Source organism: Onychomys torridus, chromosome 5 (assembly GCF_903995425.1).
Source record: "Onychomys torridus chromosome 5, mOncTor1.1, whole genome shotgun sequence".
Classification (NCBI taxonomy): domain Eukaryota; kingdom Metazoa; phylum Chordata; class Mammalia; order Rodentia; family Cricetidae; genus Onychomys; species Onychomys torridus.
Genome location: NC_050447.1, coordinates 89,998,416 through 90,019,947, shown reverse-complemented (window position 1 = coordinate 90,019,947; position 21,532 = coordinate 89,998,416). Strand labels below are relative to the sequence as shown.

Here is a 21,532-nt window from a genome sequence, read left to right as displayed (position 1 = left end):
GGTAGTCATCCAATTGCTATGCTCATAATTGTCCTAGTAAAACCTTGACTGCATAGTAAGACTACAACAAAATCCAGTGACAATTCAGCTCTCAGGCGAGCCCTGCTGTTCCCGTCTGTAAAGACATGGCACTCTTTATGTGTGTCTGGGTTAAGTACATACTTGTTCTTAGGGGTAGAGAGTTGTGTATCATCAGGATATTGATGTGTGTGTGTGTGTGTGTGTGTGTGTGTGTGTGTGTGTGTGTGTGTGCATAGATGTGTACATGTGCTAGTGGAGGTCAGAGGTTGATGTTGGTTGTCTTCTTCAATACTCCACACTTTGCTTTTTGAGACAGGGTCTCTCAGTGACCCGGAGTTCAACATTTCAGCTAGACAAGCCCCGGGGGTCCTACTGTCTCCACCTCCCCTATACTGAGGAGACATATGCCACCATTCCTACATTGTTGTTGTTTTATGTAGGTGCTGGGGATTGAACTCAGGTCCTCATGCTTGTGTGACAAGCCCTTTACAGACTGAGCCACTCTGAAACAGAGTATCCTAAATACAGTTCTTTGTATTGTGTCACTGTTAAGGTATTTCCCTAGACTCAGAGAGAGGTAACTGGTTTTTCTCTAATGACTTGTTAGTTTCACTATTTCTCAGGACACCCGATGTCACAAATGCAAGTCAAGTCCAGCCCCACTTCCATAAAAGTGGAGTGGAATTCACGCAGCCTTGTGCCAAACCCCCATCAGTGACCTTCACATTTGTGATCCACCAGCTTCTTCAGAAAATGGGACTTTTAATGCCACACACAGGATCACACTTGCAACGGCACATTTTCCTTCTAGTTCCTTTATTTGGAAGGCATGAACTCAAGAAATGAGTATCATATTGAGCCAACATGTACAACAAGCACACTTTCCATAGTTCATGACCAGAAGTGTTTGAAATGCAAGGTGAGATTGAGCAGACCTGTTTGGCTTTGCAGGGGCTGTGGGGGAGGGGCTGTACTTTTTGAGACAAGGTTTAGCTGTATATTGCAAGCTGGCCTTGAACTGGTAACAATTCTGCCTCAATTTCCTGAGCGCTGATATTACAAGTGTGAGCCACCATCTATCTGGCTGAGACTTTTGACTCTCTAGAGAGCTGACATCGAACCTAAAATATCCCTCTGTTAATGTCAAGGTCAGACTGACCTCCAGTGTGTGACATTGGGATGTGGTCTGTTTGGTCAGATGACCCCTAAGCAGTTAGGGAACAGTAGAAATTTGATACTGAGCTCATGCTGCAAATCAGGAATACCCAAAGGCTCACTGATCAGTCAGAGGTGGCTAAACATTGCACCCCTAGTCTGTTATGATGATGCCCTCACAGCCACACCAGGGCAGTGTTCTTGTAAAGAAGATGAGCATGGGTTGCCCCAACCGTCTTAGCCTGTCCCGCTTATCCTGTATTATAAGCATTAACTCTGACAGGGACAGTGGTTAGCAGATGCAGTACTGTAGTCCTTTGTCACCAAGCAAGTGGCACTGAGAAGGACAGGGTATGACTGTGAGGGAGCTACTCACTGGGTGCCTCAAGTTTACTTAGCTACTAGGAGAAAGGCTGAGAACTAAGGCTCCAAGGGTCAGGGCTTGGCTAGGTTCCACCCATGATGCCTCTCCTGAGTAACAGGTGCCAAGGCCAGCCAGCAGTGAAGACTCAAAGGCAGAGGGAATTGAGCCCGGCCTGTGCTCTGTACCAGAACTGGCATGCGGAAGGTGAGGCCATTCTTTATCAGGCTGAGGTTCTCATGGAAACATGACAGTGGGGAGGGGAGGGGCTTTAGAATCTGATGGGTTCATCCTTCTCCTTTGCAGGACTCAAATGGTGGCCGGGAGAGAGATCAGGACTGCTCAGTGGGCAATGCTCCTGCTGTGCTAGCATGAAGGCCTGAGTGTGGATCCGCACATCCACATAGGAGTTGAGTGTGGTGGTATGGAGTGTAGTTCCAGATCTGTGGAGGAGGAGACAGGAGGATCTCTGGGGCTTGCAGGAAAACCAGTCTCGTCAGTCTGTGAGCTCCCATTTCAGAGAGAGACCCTGACTCAAAACATAAGATGAAGGGGACTCACAATCACCCGTAACTCAAGTTCCAGGTGGTCTGATTCTCTTCTGCACACCAGCCCCCAAGCAGCACTGGGTGGTGGGAATTGAACCCTGGTCCTCTGGAAAAGCAGCCATTTCTTGACAGCTGAGCCATTTCTCCAGTCCCGTGCCCCAGCTCTTAACCATCATTTCACTAAAGACACTATCCAGGAGAACGTCCCCCATTCCTAGAGGGGCTGTAGACTCTTCCTTGGTCTCCAGTCTGCCTGTAGCTCTGTCTTGGCTGCTCCTGGGCCTTCCCAGGTGCTCAGCTTACCTTTGTATTTCTGTGTGTTGTTGGCTCAGTTCAGCAGCCACTGTGGTCCTGAAGAAGTTGAGTTAGGGAAAGGTGGTGTTCAGGCAACAGCAGTTCCTTCTGTGAGCCTTAGAAACCAGTCTTGGGCCAGCAAGATGGCTCAGTGGGGGTACAGGCACTGGCTACCCAAGCTTGACACATGAGCTCCTTCCCATGTCAAGGCGAAGGAGAAAACTGAGTCTACAGAGTTATTTTATAGCCTCTCCATGTGCACCTGGACACACACACACACACACACACACACACACACACACACACACAAACACACAAATGAACAAATAAGTGAATAAATAAATATTTTTAAAGAACCTACTCCTGTATTAGATGGATTTAATGAGTCCTCTTCCAACACACAGATGCTAGAGAACACGAACATGTTTATATTTATTTATGTGAACGTGGGTGTATATGTACATATGGGTATGCAGGTGAACATGCCTGAGCTTGCGTGCAGAGCCCAGGGAGGACATCAGTGTCCTCTTCCATCACATTCCACCTAGTCCTCTGAGGCAGGATCTCTTCCTGAACCTGGAGCTTGTATCTAGACTAGAGCAAAAGCCTGCAAGCCCAGATGCCCCTTCTGTCTTCACCCCATTCAGAAACAGGATTGCAGGCATCTGGGGAATGCCTAGCTTGTGATGTGGGTGCAGTGATCCGAACTCTGGTCCTTGTGACTGCGGGACTAGCACTCTTGACTTCCGAGCTATCTCTCCAGCAGCCAGCTGTCCTTTAAATGTGTGTAGGTACACCTGTGGGTGCGGACCCTTTCTCTGAACCTCCACTGTCTTCCCTAGAAATTCTCTAGCAGGCATCTGTGTGCTTGAATCCATGTGTGCTTGTGTGTGTGTGTGTGTATTTTTAGAAGAGCGTTCTGTCAGTGTGCCATGGAGCTTGTCCTCGGGGTGTTTCCATGTAGGTCGGCACATTTCAATAAACCAGACTAACATACTGTGTTTGGGAAATGCTGGCGCCTCCATACACATTTCTGAAGGTTTCAAGAAATGTTACTGGATCTAGGACTATTGGGAAATCTCTCTGAGTCTAGGACTGTTGGGCTGCATTACTGTCCTTCCGTGGCCAGTTTTCTGAGAGGTGATTTGTAGTCTTAGTGTCAAGTGAGTGTTCTCTGCTTAAAAAGTCAAATCACAGCTCTAATTTGTCTAAAATCTCCACTAATCACCTGTAAAATGTCACGGTCATTCAGAGTTTAGAATTAGCCTGAGAAGGAGCCATTTTTAAATTGTTCCTAGCGTGGCACGTTCTGTTTGTAAGCAAGTGATTTTCTGGTTGGGGCGTAGCAGGTCTTAAATGAGGGGATAGAAAATGCTGACAGTTCAGTAAGGGAACCCTGTTCTGTGCCGGAGGAGAGCAAGAAATGGGTCGTTAGCACAGATCTGTGTCCTCAGGAAGCAGGGGCCCATGGATCCATTTATTATTAACTGGGGATGAGAAGTTGTAAAGACAGGTGAGCAGGTGAGCCAGTGAGCAGCAGAGGCAGCTGAGATAAGAAGGGACAAGAAGAGGTATTTACCTTCCCACGGCTGTGCAGTGACAGGTGGCTTTGGCCGCCAGGACTTCCGTGTTCTCTAGCATCTGTGTGTGGAAGGTTGGGCAGCTCTTTGTGATTCTGATCTGTAGATGGGAAAGCGAAGTCCAGAAGACACAGCTGTCTTCTGTGAGACATTAGAAGACAGTGAAACCTCAAATGCATATGCCCCAATGGGCTGGGGGCTCTGAGTCAGCCAAGTTTGGTGGTAGCTGTGCTTTGAGTCTAGAACATTCCAAGGGCACAAAGAAGCCTTTGGTATCAATCAGGGTTAAAAATGCATCTGTTGAGTTTTGGCAACAATTACTTTTTTGACAGTTGTTTGTTTGTTTTCTAATTGCATTTGTTTGTTTGTTTGTTTATTGGGGGGTACATGCTGTGGCATGCGTGTGGGGATTGGAAGACAACTTTCGGGGATTGGTTCTCTCCTTTCAGTGTGGGCCCTAGCGATTGAACACTGGAACACTCAACTGGTGAGGCACTCTCCTCTTTAAAGGCACCCCTTCCCGTGACCTGGAAGTCACCCCTGAGGCTCCGCCTCTTCAGCACCCCACCACTTCCCACAAGTGCCACTCTGGGGGAAGAAGCCTTCAACATAATGATCTGTAAGAACATTCTAGATGCACACTCTGAGATGGAAGGGGAGCAGGCAGAGAGGGCAAGCCCCTTCTCCTCCTGTCTACAAGGAGAGCAGACTGCTCTACCCAGCAGGGACAAGTGGCCATTGGAACACACACACACACACACACACACACACACACACACACACACACACACACACAGAGCCATAGAAAATCTTTCTTCCTCCTCCTAAGTTGCTTCTGTCTCTATCTGCTGTCATGGAAAACAGCTGACAGAACAGCAGTGTGAAGTAGAGCCTGGGCTCTTGGGGTTGCTGTACCCAGGAGGTGTGATGCAGCAGAGCCTCTGGCCTCAGAGTGCCCACCAGGGACACTTGCCACCAAGGGCTGTGTTCTATGCTTCCTTTGAACTGCATCGTGAAAAGCTGGGGCAACCTAAATGGCTACCTGGTTGAGCTGTCCAGTTTGCCAATACCTCCCACCATGCCTGTTAGTTTTCCTCAACTTGACCCAAGCTAGAGTCACCTGGGAAGAGGAAATGGACATCAGCTGAGGATTTGCCTCCATAAGATGGGCCTGTTGGAAAGTCTGTAGGATGTTTTCTTGGTTGAAGATTGAATGGGGAGTCAGTTCTTGCCTCCAGGCTCCTGCCTTGGTTTCCCTAGGTGATGGACTGGAACCTGCAAGCCAAATAAACCCATGCCTGCCTCCCCAAGTTGCTGTGGGTCATGAGTTTTATCATAGCAACAGAGAAACCTAACTAGTACACACACTAAGGCTGAGGAGCACAGAGTGTGTGTTTTGTCCGACAGAACAATTGTCAAAGGGCCAGTGAGATGGTTCAGTGGGTAAAGGCATTTGCTGCCAAGTGTGATGACCTGAGGTCACTCCTCAAGGCCTGTCCACATGATGGACAAAGAAAACTGACTCCTGAAAGTTGCCTTCTCACCTACACTCGTGTACACACACACACACACACACACACACACACACACACACACACGAGAGAGAGAAAGAGAGAGAGAGAAAGAGAGAGAGAGAGAAACACAATAACTAACTAACTAACTAAGTTGACTTTAAAAAGAACAATAGTCAAAGAAATAATTGTTTCCAAAACTCAATAGTGCATTGTGACCCTGGTTGGTAGACAAGGCTTGTTTGTACCCTTGGATCAACTCAGAAAGACCAAAGAGCGTTGAGATACAAGCAGTTCCTGGTGCCGTTGTCATTGTTTGGTCAACCTTAAACGTGAGATTCTCATGGTAGCTAAGGTCAGTTAGCATCCACTTTGAATTTCTTTCTAGAAACTACTTCAGTATCTGTGGGTAATGATTATCAGTTTGAGAATGGAAAATGATAATAATTTGCACATAAATGTTGTGTGTATAGTTTGCCTATTGCATAGCAACAGTCCTGGGGTATAGTAAACATAATACGTCTCAGAAAACAAATCAGCTTAACTATAGGGAAACTGTTATTTATTGTGCATTCAAGTCACTTGGATGTTTTGAGATCGCCCCTGCAGGTTGATCTCTGCATCTTGGGTTAAGATACGGAAATAGGGCTGTACACACATACTCCAGATACACACATGCAGGCAAAGGCAACCACTCATACACATAAAATAAAAATAAATTATTATTTTCTGAATGTAGGTATAAACAGAAGACACACCCTCACCTGAGGGAAACCTACTGCTTCCCACCAAGGTCATTATTGTGTTTTGCGCTTTTGGTTGGTTGAGTGAAGACAGAGGGTTTAAGCCGGTAGGACATCCTAACCCTGCAGTCTGACATTGTGAGTTTACACATGGTAAGTTAATAACACATCCCTGGGTCATCAAACTAGTAGCTGAGTTTTTTGTTAGCAACTAATGTATAAAACTTACTTCTGCCTAATTGTATTAGTTACTTTTCTCACTGTGATCAAACCCCTTACAAAAACAGCTTAAGGGAGGGTTTACCCTGGCTCACAGTTTGGGGGTGCAGTCCATCACGGCGGGGAAGACACGGAGGCAGGAGCTGAGGCGGCTGCTCACACTGTGTCCACAGCCAGGAAGCAGAGAGATGAATGCTGGTGCCCAGCTCACTCCCTCCTTTTCATTTGGCCCAGGATCCCAGCCCGTGTAACGATGCTGCCCATATTAAACGTGGGTTTTCCCTCCTCAGTTCCCTTCCTCAGAGATGTGGCCAGAGGTTTGTCTTCTAGGTGATCCTACGTCCTGCCAAGTTGACAATCGATACTAAGCACCCCACAAATGAAACTCAATTTGACTCATACTAGCACACTAGCATAAAGTACTGCTTGGCACCAGGAGGGCTTCGGGGCACTGGGAGGCACCCTAAAGCCATCAGAACAGACATTCTTGCCATGGAACATACATTTTAAAACAGAAGAATAACCACCATCAATGTAAGCAAGTGAAAAAAATATTTCATATAAAATAAGCGCTTAAAAGAAGCTGGGCCAGGCGGTGGTGATGCACATCTTTAATCTCAGCACTCAAGAGGCAGAGGCAGGTGGATCTCTGTGAGTTCGAGGCCAGCCTGGTCTACAGAGTGAGTTCTAGGAAGGGCGCAAAGCTACACAGAGAAATCCTGTCTCGGAAAAAAAGAAAAGAAAAGAAAGAAAGAAGCTGGAATAAGGAGGTAAAGGTGATACAAGGGTCACACGGGGAGAGTGTGTGTGTGTGGGGGGGGGGTTACATAGGGATTTTACATATTTTACATTCTCCATGTTGACTTTGGCCAAATCTTAAAGTGGGTGAGCAAGCCAGCCACGTGTGTGAACAAGCAAGGGACACTCTGGTAGTGGTGACATGGTGTGCAAAGGTCCTGCATCAAGGTGCCTGGCATGGAGTCAGCGTCTTCTGGTTCCTCTAGGGCAAGTGGAATGTCTCAGAAAGTCTCACCCTAGTCACTAAAAGGAGAGGCAGGAAAACATATAAGTTTGTGGCTGAGACACAGCCCCACCACGATGGGTGGATTAATACGGGGAAAGTTCATGAGTTTACTAAGCATGCCGGTCCACCACGTGGGAGAAAAGTATTTCCACAAAGAACAGCGCATTTTAGGGAGATGACACTGTCCCAGCTATCCAAGGTGATTAAAGAGTTCATGGGAGGAAATGCAGGTCCCCATTTGCTCACCTTCAGCTAAAGAGTCCTTTCTAACTCGAAGAAAAAATGTTGTTTGTTCTGGTGCCTCTTGTCTTCCATTACTGCATCAAAACACTTGAGACAATCAGCTCATAAGGAGGAGAGGCCTGTTTTGGTTTAGTGGCCCACTGGCCTTGCTTTTGGCCTCTGATGAGGCAGGGAGCATCATGGCAGGGAGCAGGTGAATGGCCAGCAAGCCCCAAGGATTCACCTGTCAGCCTCCCCAGTGCCTATGTTTTCTGGTGGATCTGTGTGGGTGCTGGGGATTGAATTCAGGTCCTAATGCTTCCATGGCAAACAGTTCAGTTTGCCCCTAGAGCATCTTCACAAACTTTGGAAAGGGAAAGAAACACAAGCTACGTTGGCTATTGGTCAGAGGGTGGGGTCTTGCATGGAGGAGATGTCAGTGGTGCACACAAGAGGGGCTCATAGAGGAGAGTCATTAGCTGTTCATTCTGGCCTGACTGGGGTCAACAGTCCTGAAAGTTTATACCTTAAACAGGAAAACAGGGTGCAGTGTCTCTGGTGGTCAGCTGCAAAGGAAGTAAATCAAAGCTTCCACATGAACAGTCTTTTTTGTTGACTTCACCTGCAGCTGATTAAATGCCTTTATTCTTTTCACCTGCCAGCCTGTGTAATTAATTTTCAGATGGTTCAGAATTCTTCTTTATCAGTTACTCTCTTGGACTGCTTTAGTAATCTCTAGTCATCGCTACAGAGGATGATATCTTAAAAGATATGGTGGGAATTAAACTGAGTGGAAAGAATAGAGTGGAGTATGCAGATTGCTTCTTTGTGGCCTACCAAGAAGCTGCATCACTGACCTGAACGAGTGTGCTTGTTGTGGGGACAGTTCACAGTGCTGTTTCTTCCAGGCAACCGCCAAACAGCAGTGTGGTGTTTCCCATATGCATGGGAGCTCAGTACATACAGCACATGGGTCATTCCACTTTACCCTCAGGACACCTGCATGAATCAAGAAGTGGCGTCATACAAGTTCACAAGGAACATCTAGAAACTTCTATGTTCATCTAGAAACTTCTGCTTCCACAGGTGTGAAGGTTCTAGAAAGCCTCAGTGGACACCTTGCTCTGCTCCTGTAGCCACTAAGGATGTTGACAAAGCACAATTGTGAATCTCAGGAATGGCATGGTGGTGGGCAGATTTGGTCTGCTCCAGAGGGTCCCTCAGGGGGTCCCCATCCCTTCACACTGTATGAGGGTTGAGGACCACTTCACCTTCTGTTCTAGAGTCAGGGCTTGGGGCCAAGTGGGAGCTCTCTTGATTACTCGTGGGTTTTCTGTGGTTGGGGGCACATCCCAAATGCAGCATCAAGGAAACAGTGTGTGGGCTGGGGAGACAGCCCCACTGTTAAGGGCACTGCTGCTCTTCCAGAGGACCCAGTTTGGGTCCCAGAACCCACACTGGATGGCTCACAACCATCTCTATCTCCACCTCCATGGGATCTGACACACTCTTCGGGCACCCACACGCACTCTGCACACGTGCACATAGCTACATACAGATGCACACTCATACACACAAATAAAAATAAAATAAATCTTCAAGAAAGCAGCACCTCCTTGTCACTCGGCATTTTGAGCTACCTTTGGAGTCTGTCTTCCCAGCATATGCTACTTAGCGGTTCCCAGGGGAGGAAAGATTAAATCTTGAGTTGTCTGAGCATGCCTCGGGGAATGCCTGCAGCAGGGACTGTGTGTGCACCCTCTTCTGAAAGTGCATGTCTAGGAAACCTTTATCGGATAATAATTTTCAAACCTCAGGGTAGTGATGGCTCCAGGGTGATTATGTTAAACTCAGAGGGGACCTGGGGGAAGTGGCAGGGGGAGGCCCTAAGACTTTAGTTAGTAGTTCAGCAGGCCTAGTTCATGCTCTCGGGCTTCCAGAGAACCTTTATCTGTTGTTCTATCAGCTTCTTTGATGTTTCTTCACCCTCAGCCAAGCCCTGTCACTAACATTGCCAAGGTGGGGACTGGAGGAGGGGAGGGTTCAGTGCCTAAGAGGGCTTTTAGTGCAAACATGAAGACCTGGGTTCAGAACCTTGGCGCTCAAATGGAAAGGTAGGTGTGCACCTGTACCTCAGCACTGTGAGGGAACAGTTGAACATTGTTTGGGGTCTGTTTGGGAGTTTGTTTCTGGAGGAGGTTAGCATAGGGTTAAGCTAAGGAGATCTGCCCACCAGTGTATCTGGCTGTGTCTAGAGTGTTAAGGGCACATACTGGACAAAAGATTAATTCTCTCTGCCTCCTTGTGCTGGGACACCTCCTTCTGCTCTTGGGTGTCCAAACCCTTGGTTCTCAGGCCAGTGGGCAGGACACTGTAGGCTGGAAGCCTAGAGGCTTTGGAGAAGGACCTGTTCCTTCTGTGCCCTTGTAGGGACACACCGTTCTAAAGAGAAAGGAAACAAGCAGGGTCCAGGGTTGCAAACTCCGTCAGTTTCACAGAGAATGAGACAAGAGGCCACTGATGTGTGTCTCTGTCAGGGTGACTTTCAGTGCCCAGAGCTCCTTCCTGGGCTTCCTTCCCCAGCGAGCACCACACTAACAATAGTGAAGGTATACATTGTTCCATATCTTGCTAGTTATTGAAAAGAAACAAAGATAGGCACTACACCTGCTGAGCTACACCTCTCTCAGAGGCATCTGTACAAGTGAGAAAATTCTAGATCTGTGACTTGCTCTGGTGTGGCATGTGAAAGCCCACAAAAGTTCTCTGCCACGCCTTGAAGGGGATTTAAATGCCAGCACACCCATGTTAGCATGATGTGAGGGTTTTGTGTGAAATGATCCACAATCTCACGTGTCTGCATGAGTGGTCCTAAGATGGTGGGTATTTCCTGAGAGGGTCTGTCCCACCTGGAGGAAGTGAGTCACTGGAGGGCAAGCCTTAAGGATTTTAGTCCAGCCCTGCTTCCTGCCCCAGCTCCCTGCTCCATGCCCCAGGGTCTCTTCTTCCTGCCCCAGCTCCCTACATCCTGTCCCAGGTTCTCTGCCTCCCTAGGTTCCCTGCTTCTTGTCCCAGATTCTTTGCTTCCATTCTCAGGCTCCCTGCTTCCTGCCCTGGTCCCCTTCTTCCTGTCCTAGGTTTCCTGCTTCTTGCCTCAGGCTCCCTGCTTCCTGATTCTCAAAGATATATCACCAGCAGCGCAGACAGGAGCTGGTCCTGCCGGCCACCATGCCTGCCCCACCTTGGTGGACTGTGCCCTTTCAAACTGGGAGCCCACATTGCTCATCGGTTGCTTCTTTCAGAGAGTCTACTACAGTAATGAGAAAGCAGCCAGTTCTGTAATACAGCCTCAGATTAGAGATGGGCCAGTGCAGTATTGGGGCTGGTGTAGTTGCAGTCCCCAAACGGCTGTCATTTGTGTGACCACCTGTGGTATATACCCTACTGAGGCTCACAGATGCAGAGCTATGACCATACATAGCAGCTAAGGAGCAGAAGACTGGAATTTAAGAATCAAGTTTAGAGCTCTCTTCCTAGGAATTAGCTCTTTTGCTGTTGTTTGGAGACAGAATCTATATCTTAGTTCCATTTCCTGTTGTGATAAAATACCATGACAAAGGAAACTTAAGGGAGAAAGGGTTTGGAGACTCATGATTCCAGTTCCATGACAGTTCATCACTGGAGCAGGAATCTGAAACCCCTAGTTACGTTATGTCCACAGTCAAGAGAAGAGAGCAACAAACGTACCTGCCAGTGCTTAGCTTGATTTCTCCACTCTTAAACAGCTCAGGATCCCTGACTAGGGAATGGCACCACCCACTTTCAGGCTGGGTCTTTCCACATCAATCAATGTAATCAAGACAGTCCCTCCTAGACATGCCCACAGACCAGCTTGACTTAGATAATCTGTAACTGAGACTGGCTTCCCAGGTGACCAGATTGTGTCAAGCTGATAATTAAAATTAACCCTCACACTTTCCACTGTCCGGTGATTTATATAAACATCAAAGGGGGTAAAAAAATGGCCCTGGGTCAGGGTCCCATGCTTGTAATTTTTAGTATCTTAGCCAGATTCTATTACAGACATAAAAATGTCTTTCTGCAGCCAGATCTGGCACTGTATGGTGATCATGCTTACAGTTTGAAAATAACATCATAGTAGATGAGATTTAGTTGATTTATGATTAAAAGAGGTAGCAAAGTTTGAGAGTAAAAATCATATCAGGCTCTCTCTCTCTCTCTCTCTCTCTCTCTCTCTCTCTCTCTCCCTCCGTGTGTGTGTGTGTGTGTGTGTGTGTGTGTGTGTGTGTGTGTGTGTGTAGGGTAAAGGGCAAACTTGGTTATTGTTCCTCAGGTATCGTCCACCTTGTCTTTGAGACGAGGTTTCTCACTGGTCCATGGCTTGCCAGTTCAAACCCCAGCCCTGGGATTCCAAGTGTATCTACCCCACAGTGCCTGACTTTTTCCATGGGCTCTAAGAATGGAGCACAGGTCTTCATGCTTATAAGCTCCGCTACCACCTGAGCCATCTCTCCAGTGCCTAGGTCACCAGAAATTTGTTTGCTTTTCTACCCGCCTCCCCACAGAAATCTAAATCACATCATTTTCTGGAACAGATGGGACAAAAGACATATGCTGTGTGACATAGTGTGACATAGATGTCTCACACTTTCTTTTTTTTTCCCCAAGTGTTTGTTTATATATTTATTTTTAGGTGTGTGAGAGTGCATGTATGTGTACCACATGCATGCAGTGTCTGTGGATGCTGGAAGAGGGCATTGGATCTCCTGGAACTGGAACCACGGCAGTTGTGAACCATCCTGTGGGTGCTAGGAACAGAACCGGGGTCTTCTGCAAGAGCAGCAAGTACTCTTAACCCTGCTGAGCCATCTCTCCAGTCCCATGTAATACTTTCAAAACAACTAACTCAAAAAAAATATATATATACCCCCTATAAAGGAACACATCCACAAACATCCACAAACATACAAGGTTTTATCCCCTGCCTCAGATCACTTTCTTTCCTCTATAAACTCCCTGCCAGTCATTTCCGACCCTGGAAATCTCTGCTTAGCTATCTTAGCCTGGGGATGCTCTCACTGCCTCACACTCCAAGTCACAAGCTCAGAACTCCACTCCTGGATTTCTGCTTTGCTACGGTTCAATAAAAATCCATCTCCAGAATCCATGTCTCGCTATCTCTGATTACTGGAACATGTCCCCTGAATGCCTAATGAAAACTCTAGCTTCTGCCCTGTCTGCAGCCTCTGTGGTGCTGGGTTCTTGACTTACAACTGCTCTCATTCTTTTCCATCAAAAGAAACACCCAGCTCTTCCCCTTTCCATGTGCTGCCTTACTGTGGCACACTGTTGGCATCCTTCATGCGGTCTGGAAGCCCCAACTCTCCAAATGTCAAGCTCAAAATTAGCCTCAGTATTCTAGGAGCTCTTGGCTGCGTGGGGACCAGATGGATTCAGGAATTGGTGCTCAGAGCTGTGGTTCTTAACCATTTGGGGACATGTGCCACTTGTGAGAAGCTCTGCTTTGGGAACGTCACAAAAACATGACTATGTGGAGGGGTGTGTTCATGTTCAGAAGATGATCTGTGGCTCATGAGCTGTGTACCTTAGGGGCAGGCAATCAGGACAATCAAGGTGTGTGTGGGGGGGGGGGGGGAGTGTTTACTCACTGGGTACAGAGGCCAGAGGAGGAGAGGAGTGTCCTGCTCTATCACTCTGTCTCATTCCCTTGAGACAGGATCTCTCACTGAGTATGGAGCTAGTCTGTCTGCCTGCAAGCCTCAGTGATCCTCCTGTCTCCCCTGCCCTCTTACTGAGCTGGGTGCATGCATGGCTATTCCTCGCTTTCTATATGGGTGCTGAGGATTTGAACTTATGTCCTCAAGAGCTGAGGACATCAAAGTCGTCTTTTGAGCCCCAAGAAAAATGTTTTTGTTTTTGTTTTAACAATATCAGATACTTGAGAATGAAACAATTTGAATCTGCAACCGAAGGGTTTTAGAATTGTAATTTTTAAGCAAGATCAATTCCTAAGACCACACTTTGAAACCCCTTTCAATTACACTAACATGTCATTTTTTCAGAACCTAATTTCATTTTTTTTTAAAAGTACACTTACCTCGCTCTCTCTTGAACAGACTTGTTCAGACACATTTGCCATTTCAGGAGAAAGCCTTTGTGGGATTTCAAACATGGTCCAGAGAGCCTCCTTCCTGGCTGAGTTCTCTCATTTGTTCCCTGATGGGTTTTTTGATAATGATTTTGAGGAAAGAAAACCAGACACATGTTATGACCAACAATCACCAGTCCTCAAGTGTTGGTTTGGTGGGGGTGACGGAATCATGAGGTCTTTGAATGTCTGGAAATGGCAAGAGGGGAACTGTGTGCAGCTCTGACTGTGTTCTTAAACTAGAGACTGGGCTAAGAGGTTTGGAAAGAATTGCTCAGCCGTGACTCACTGAGGTTTTGCTTTCTGGGTCTTTACTGAGTCTGCTCCACCCTCCCACTCCCTCTTATCAGCCTACTTTTCCTCACACACCTTTATTTGTTAGTTAGTTCTTCCCAAACATTCTGTGAGTCATCGGGTTCCAATAGGAGCGTAGTTCAGATTGTAGATAGACACTAATGAAGATTCGTGGGGAGTGTGTATGGGGGTCAGCCATGATGAGTGGGGTGTCCTGGCATGAGTTTCCTGAGTGGTCTGAGGTGATGTGGGTGTTGTCCCTTAGCACACTCACCTTCCTGTTCAGCCCTGTAGTGTGTCCTAAGCCAGAGACCTCTGCATGAGAGTAGTGGGTCGGATTTCATGAAAAATGGCTGGACACTCCAAATGTTACCAGAAGGGATCTTAGGGGTGTCCCAGGACATGATGTCCAGGTTCTTTGTGTCTTGAACAATGAAATAGACATGAGACAGAATAGCAGTCATGAAACTGTAGATTCATTAAAAGTAAGAGTGGGGGCTGGAGATGGCTCAGTGCTTTGAGGGCTGGAGTTTGATTCCCAACTCTCACCCCAGGTGGCTCTCCTCTGGCCTACGCAGATTTACCTGCATTCATGTACACAGACATTCACATGTTTTGCCCATAATATATTTAAGTCTTTAAAAAAAAAAAAAAAAGCAAGAGGTAAGAATAAAAATATAGACTACCCTCCACAGGGTGGGAGTATGTGTCTGGTTCAAGAGCCCTCGCTTAGGGTTCAGGGCTCCTTGCTACCGAAGTCCAGAGAGGATTATTTGAAAGGGTGGATGCTGTAGGTAATTGATTTTCTGTTTGTTGGAGTATGCATGTCCAATACTTGGGGTGGTCTCTCTTGTTTGCTGGGTCCCTACCTTTAACTTTCTTATGATTCACACATCTTCTTGCCTCACAAATGACTGTGGTCACCCCGTTGAAGGCTCACACCAGGTCAGATTCTTCCTCATGGCCCACAGACATGTTGTTTCCTAACTTGTTTTGTACTTCCGGTGCCCTCACGGAGCCTTTTCTCCTCACAGGCTATGGCCACACGGTGCCCTTGTCAGATGGCGGCAAGGCTTTCTGCATCATCTACTCTGTCATCGGCATCCCCTTCACCCTCCTCTTCCTGACAGCTGTGGTCCAGCGTGTCACCGTGCACGTCACCCGCAGACCCGTCCTCTACTTCCACATCCGCTGGGGCTTCTCCAAGCAGGTGGTGGCCATCGTCCACGCTGTTCTGCTGGGATTCATCACCGTGTCCTGCTTCTTCTTCATCCCAGCCGCTGTGTTCTCTGTGCTGGAGGATGACTGGAACTTCCTGGAATCCTTTTACTTCTGTTTCATCTCGCTGAGCACCATCGGCCTGGGGGATTATGTTCCAGGGGAAGGCTACAACCAGAAGTTCAGAGAGCTGTACAAGATCGGGATCACGTGTGAGTACCTGTGGCAGGCTGCACCGTGCATGTCTGTTCTGTCCTTTCCATGATCTGCTTTTCCTAGGGACTGACAGTCCTTGCTTTCGCTTGGATATGTTTTCTTCCCCTGCCACCACCCCCCCCCCCCCCCCCCCCCCCCCGCCTTCCTGTGGCTATTTCCGCTTCACCGTTCCCATCACAGCTCCAGCTGCTTAGTTACGGTTCCAGCGCACCTGAAAGTCACTGCCGAGTTTCTTGTATGTGTGTGTTTTCATGTGGGGTGTGCAGGTATCCCTGTTTGTGTTTGTGGAAGTTGGAGGACATTCTCCCCAGCCCTTCCTTGGGTACCTTCTTCTTTTCATTTGAGACAGGGTCATTCTTTGACTTGGTATTTCATCTAGAAGCCAAGACTGGCTAACCAGGGAGCTCTGGGGACCCACCCATCTCCACCTCCCATCTCGCCATCAGTTATAAGCCATGGCACCAGCATTTCCCAAGGGCTTGGAGGACCCAACTCAGGGCCTCCCCCTTGTGATGATGCTCTTGACTGCCCAAGCCCTCTTCCTCCCCGCCCCCTAATCAACTTCTCAAATGGTCTAACAGGCAGAGTAGCCACCTTTTACTAAAGTAACTTACTTACTGTACACTGTTAAGTATTTTACACACAAGAAAAGAAAACTTCAGCTTGTCACTGACATCATGCTCTTTAATTTTCCAGGAAATTTCTTCAAGTAGTCACTGACCTCATTTGTCTGTGTTATTCCACTTTGAAGTGACCTGTCACCAATTACTCTCAGAATTCATGTGTAGAAAATGAAGTAGGCAACACATTTTAGATGCCTCCACTGGTAAAGTGGCTGCCACACAAGCATGGACTCCCAAGTTCTGATCCTTAGCGTCCACATGAAAAGCCAGGTGTGGTGGCATGATGGAAGGAACAGACACAGGAGGATCCCAGGGTCGCACACAGGTCCGTCTAGCTGAAACTGCAAGCTCCAGTTTCGGCAAGAGACTCTGTCACAGAAATAAACCACTGGAGAGCCATTGAAGACATAGAATGTGCATCTACATGCGCATTCACCAGCAAACACGCCTGCATGCACATAGGACAGTCTGGAAAAATGCAGCCACCCCTCTGGAAGAAACTGTATTTTCTGTGTGAGCCCTCTGTGTGTTCCAGACGTGCAGCAAGCTTCCCACTGCTGCCTTCTCTAGACTCTTACCTGTGACCCAGTCACAGCTTCTAGGAAGTCATGGTTTCATAAGCAGTCAGTGCCCTTGCCCTGTCTTATTCTCTTAATCCCACAAAGTGGTTGGTTGGGCTGTATTTGAATATTTCCATGAAACCGTAGGCTCACCGGGAACACAGCCTGCACTCATGAACCCCCAGTGCTTTCCATGGCTTCTGGCTCCAGTCCAAGCACAGTCAGTATCTGCCAAAGAGCCCTGCAAGGAGGGTCTCATTTATGCTCTTTATTATTTTAGAGCCTGTGTGTGACTCAGGGACCACCCCACAGCCCGCCTGCCTCGCTTGCTGACCATCTAATTTGCCTCTAATTCAGCAGCATGACACATGGCCTCGGTGTGGAGATCTTTTTGTATTTGTGTTTCTTATATTTGAGATCTTTCTAAGAAGTAGGATTACTGGCCGCAAATGAACACACTTCTTTTGTGAGTTACAGAACTCTGAGGTCTCCAAATGGGACACAAGTCCACACAGTCACTGGAGTTTGAGTTCCCATCCTCTTTGGGTGGCATTGGCCAAAGGAGTTCTAGACATTTTCTGTGTGAATTTGATAGCAGTATAGACAGACATCACCTTAACTCTCATTTACGCTAGCAGGCAATTCTTTAATTTTCACTTTGCTTTCTAATTTCTTTGTGAACTAGAGAAATAGAATATCCCTGCGTTTGCGTTTTCTGGTTCAACTTTTCTCTGTTTAAACTGGCCTCCTCTATATCCTGATACGTGCGCTCTCTCAGCTTTCCTTCAAACACTGAATCCTCCATAACCTGTGCCCCTTGTTACAGTGTGGACGGTGTTTCCCAGGCAGTCAGCCAGGACAGGTTTTATGCTGTGAGTGTTCAGAACTTGAGCACCCAAGGAATTAATGGTCTGAATGTGTAGATAAAATAAAATCCCACAGCTTGCCTGAAAACCCATGGGCACTTCTGGCAGTATTCCAGAGTCTGGCTAAATAGTAACCAAGGAGGGAGTGGCATTGTCTACTGACTGGCAGTGCTACTGCCAGCCACAAGGACGTCCCTGAGGCACCTGCTTGCTGTCATAACGAGAGTTCAAAGGTGGAGATACCAAAACTTTGTCTGCCTGGGACATCCGGGGTCCACACTCCTACTCTGCAAATTTACATTTTCCTCAACTGTGTATTTTCTGGAAATCTTCCTTTCACGTTTTACTACTGGGACATGAAGTGAGGACTTCTGACATTCCCTTCCAGTCTCTTTCTGTGAGTTTGCTTTTTGTTTTTCTGAAATCTGTTTTTTTTTTTTTTTAATGTTGAAACTGACTTAAAATCACTATTTGCCCATTACAAGTTCCAAGAAATAGCCGTTATCCTTCATGAATGAGAAAATTGTAGTTATCTAGGGAATTGTTCCCATGCCCAGATCCTGACAACGACATCATAGAAGGCTTGAGAAGCAGAAATTATGTCAAGAATATCTAGTGCTCAAAAAGATGCTCACATAATGTGAAAAACTTTGTGACTCTCTGATTCTAAGGCCAAGGAGGAGAGGGTCATACTAGGTGAGTATGGTGAGTCAATTGACTTAAGCAAAGCCACATAAGCAACAATTGATTGCTTTCTTCTTTTAAAGATTGGAGCCAGGAGAGAGCAGGATGCCCAGCTTAGGGAGTAGCGTTAGTGGTGTTGAGTGAATTAAAAATGGCTGATGTTGAGAAAGGCAAGAAGGTTTTTGTTGAGAAGTGTGCCCAGTGCCACACTGTGGAAAGGGAGGCAAGCATAAGACTGGACCAAGTCTCCATGGCTGTTTGGGTGGAAAACAGGTCAGGCCGCTGGCGTCTTTCACACAGATGCCAACAAGAAGAAAGGCCTCACCCTGGGAGATGATACTCTGATGGAGTATTTAGAGAATCCCCAAAAATACATCCCTGGAACAAAAAAGATCTTCGCTGGAATTAAGAGGAAGGGAGAAAGGGGAGACCTAATGACTTATCTGAAAAAAGTGACTAACATATAATACCACCTGCCTTATTTATTACAAAACAAATGTCTCATGGCTTCATAGTATGTACCATAATTTAATTCGTACACCAGAACTCAGATCATGAATGGCTAACAATATTTTGTGTCAGACAGTCCAGATTTAGGTAAAACTGATTTGTGGTAAAGTGGATATGATCTTTTTTAAAATAAAAATTCCACTTGCGTAAATACTGCTCTCCCTTAACCAGTAATAGTCAACTTTCTACAAAGATGGGGATATGACCACAAAACCGATCCAATGGTCTTAGGTTTATGTAACTGGATATATGAAGGTGTATAAACACTTTTGACCTTCTCTCACTGTCTCAAGACCAAGCAGAAGATGCTTGTGCTCCAGTTTGTGTTCACTGGCCTGTTTCAGTCAGTGGCTAAATGTCAGGAAGCATCTCTCTGCTCTTGGCAATGCCGATATAATTAGAATTCCCTCTGTCAAGGATGCTGCCTTTTATTGCTGAGAGCATTTGCAGTGCTTTCTGTATGTTATCAAATAAAGAGTGTTTAATACTTAAAAAAAAAAAAAAAATTGAAGCCAGGCCTGGGGAGATGGCTCAGCAGGTAAGAATGAGCACACCAAGCGTGAAGACATGAGTTCGAATTCTCAGCCCCCACATAAAAAGCAGGGCATGGCTGCAAATCAGCAGCCCCAGTGCCAGCTGAGGTGGAGACAGAAGGATCGCTGGGGCTTGCTGGCTGCCAGGCTAACTCCAGGTTCAGTGAAAGACTGTCTCAAGGGATAAAGCAGAGAGTGGCAGACGTGGCATCCAGGGACTTTTGGCCTCTGCACTCGTGTGCATGGGTCCACCCTCCTGCTTGTGTGAAGTTCACGCACACACAATTGAAGCCTGTGCTTGTGACTAATCCAAGTTCATTGATGGCTAAGTCATTTCGCTCTTCCTTGCATTCCTCCCCGAGCCGTAGACTTCAAACATTCCCCAAAATAAACTGCCAGTGGACCTGCTGGAGAACTGTGTGTGTGGCGCGGGAGGAGGATAAGTCGTTCCGTCTTGGCTTTGTGGTAACTAGGTCAAACTGAGCTGACGGAGTGCTTTCTGCCTTGCAGGCTACCTTCTCCTCGGACTCATCGCCATGTTGGTCGTCCTGGAAACCTTCTGTGAACTCCATGAGCTGAAGAAATTCAGGAAAATGTTCTATGTGAAGAAAGACAAGGATGAAGATCAAGTTCACATCATGGAGCACGACCAGCTCTCCTTCTCTTCCATCACTGAGCAGGCAGCTGGCCTAAAGGAGGATCAGAAGCAAAATGAGCCGTTTGTGGCCTCCCAGTCACCACCCTATGAAGACGGCTCTGCGAACCACTGAGCCTGGGCTGTCAGACCCCGGACATGAGGCAGAGCCTTGACTATCCATTTTTACAAGAAAGTCAAAGCCAAGATGATGTTATTTTAAGAAATATCTACTGTTAACAATATTTTAAAAACAAGGAACTTGGGGCTCTGGGGGTGGGTGTCTAATCCCTGGGCAAATGAGATGTGTGCCTGTAATTCATAGGAGATGCAATCACCTGGACAGCACACGCTGGGGACTTGAAGCAGTGTGCTGCAGTGGATGGAGGCAGGTTTTATATGTAACTGGGGACTCTGGGTTTGCATTCCAATCATTTCGCCAACAGCTAAATAGCAACATTTATATTTAAAAACAAACAAAAGAAATCTTTAGAGATGTATTTTATAAATAGGTTTAAGTGTCCTGGCTTGCATGTACCTATCCAAAATGATTATTTTTGTAGTGTCTAAATTAACTCTATTTATAATGAATAGGTTACCATCCACTGTGTACATAGAACGTATAAATATGTTTATATCCTGTACATACCTGTAGGCTACCAGATCTCCCTGTACTTCTTAAGCCAAGATAAGGAATATTTTTTCTTTTTGATTTCTCTTTATACTAAGGGATTCAGAATTGCCACAACAAGCTAGGAGACATAGAAACCCAAGAGAAAATCAGGATCTATTCTGTTACCATGTATGTTTCCACTTTCTTACCATGATGTGGGACCAGATGACCAGTGAGGAAGAGAATTTGTGAGAGAGTGAAGACATTGGCCTGGAAAGCACACCACTATTTCTGCCCACCTCACAATGAAGCACAGAACACGGTGAAATGCCCCCAACAAACAGATTATGTCGGGTAATCTGAGAATTCTACATTTAGAAGCTGAAATCAATAAAATCATGGCAGGTTGCAATCTCGTGTTTTACTATGTTGGTGTTGTCCTCTGTGTCCATTGTCTATGTAGGTACTGCTTTAGAGATACTGTATGGTAACAATGCATTGGTGTATCTGGGATATCAGGAAGGGCTATTGAAGGAAAAATCAGAAAGATCCTGTGTGATGACAGATGTTCACTGAGGCCTCTATCTTGCTGTCATGGGTTAATTCCCCTCACCTGATGATGACCTGGCCATACTCTGTGACTGCAGGGTGTGGTCTCCTCACAGTAGGTCGCTTGCTCCCTACCACCTAAGCCCAATGCTGCCCACTCTTGTCTTATCCTTCCAACAGTGTGTCCCTGACTCAGAACAAAGCCCTTCCCCATGGTGTAAAGTTGCATCTTAGCTCAAAGCAAAGAAGCTCTTTTGTGTGTGTGTGTGTGGGGGGGGTTGGTGCAACACACACAAAGCCACCGTACTGGGTCATCTCTGGTGACCTCTTGTGTCAGCATGACCTTCCCAGTGTTTCTGAAACT

General features: G+C 46.8%; 1 protein-coding gene and 1 pseudogene across 2 annotated transcripts in view; both read left to right on the top strand.

Annotated features, from left to right (window-relative positions):
* Positions 1–21,031, top strand: part of Kcnk1 (potassium two pore domain channel subfamily K member 1) — a 35,190-nt gene extending 14,159 nt beyond the window's left edge. For both annotated transcript variants that reach the window (XM_036187799.1, XM_036187800.1), the window contains 2 exons: positions 15,197–15,592; positions 19,883–21,031. In XM_036187799.1, coding sequence (XP_036043692.1) covers positions 15,197–15,592; positions 19,883–20,142 — 656 coding nt within the window. In that variant the 3' untranslated portion in view covers positions 20,143–21,031. The remainder of the gene's footprint in view (positions 1–15,196; positions 15,593–19,882) is intronic.
* LOC118583959 lies at positions 18,098–19,875 on the top strand (annotated as a pseudogene).
* Positions 21,032–21,532: the final 501 nt, after the last annotated feature.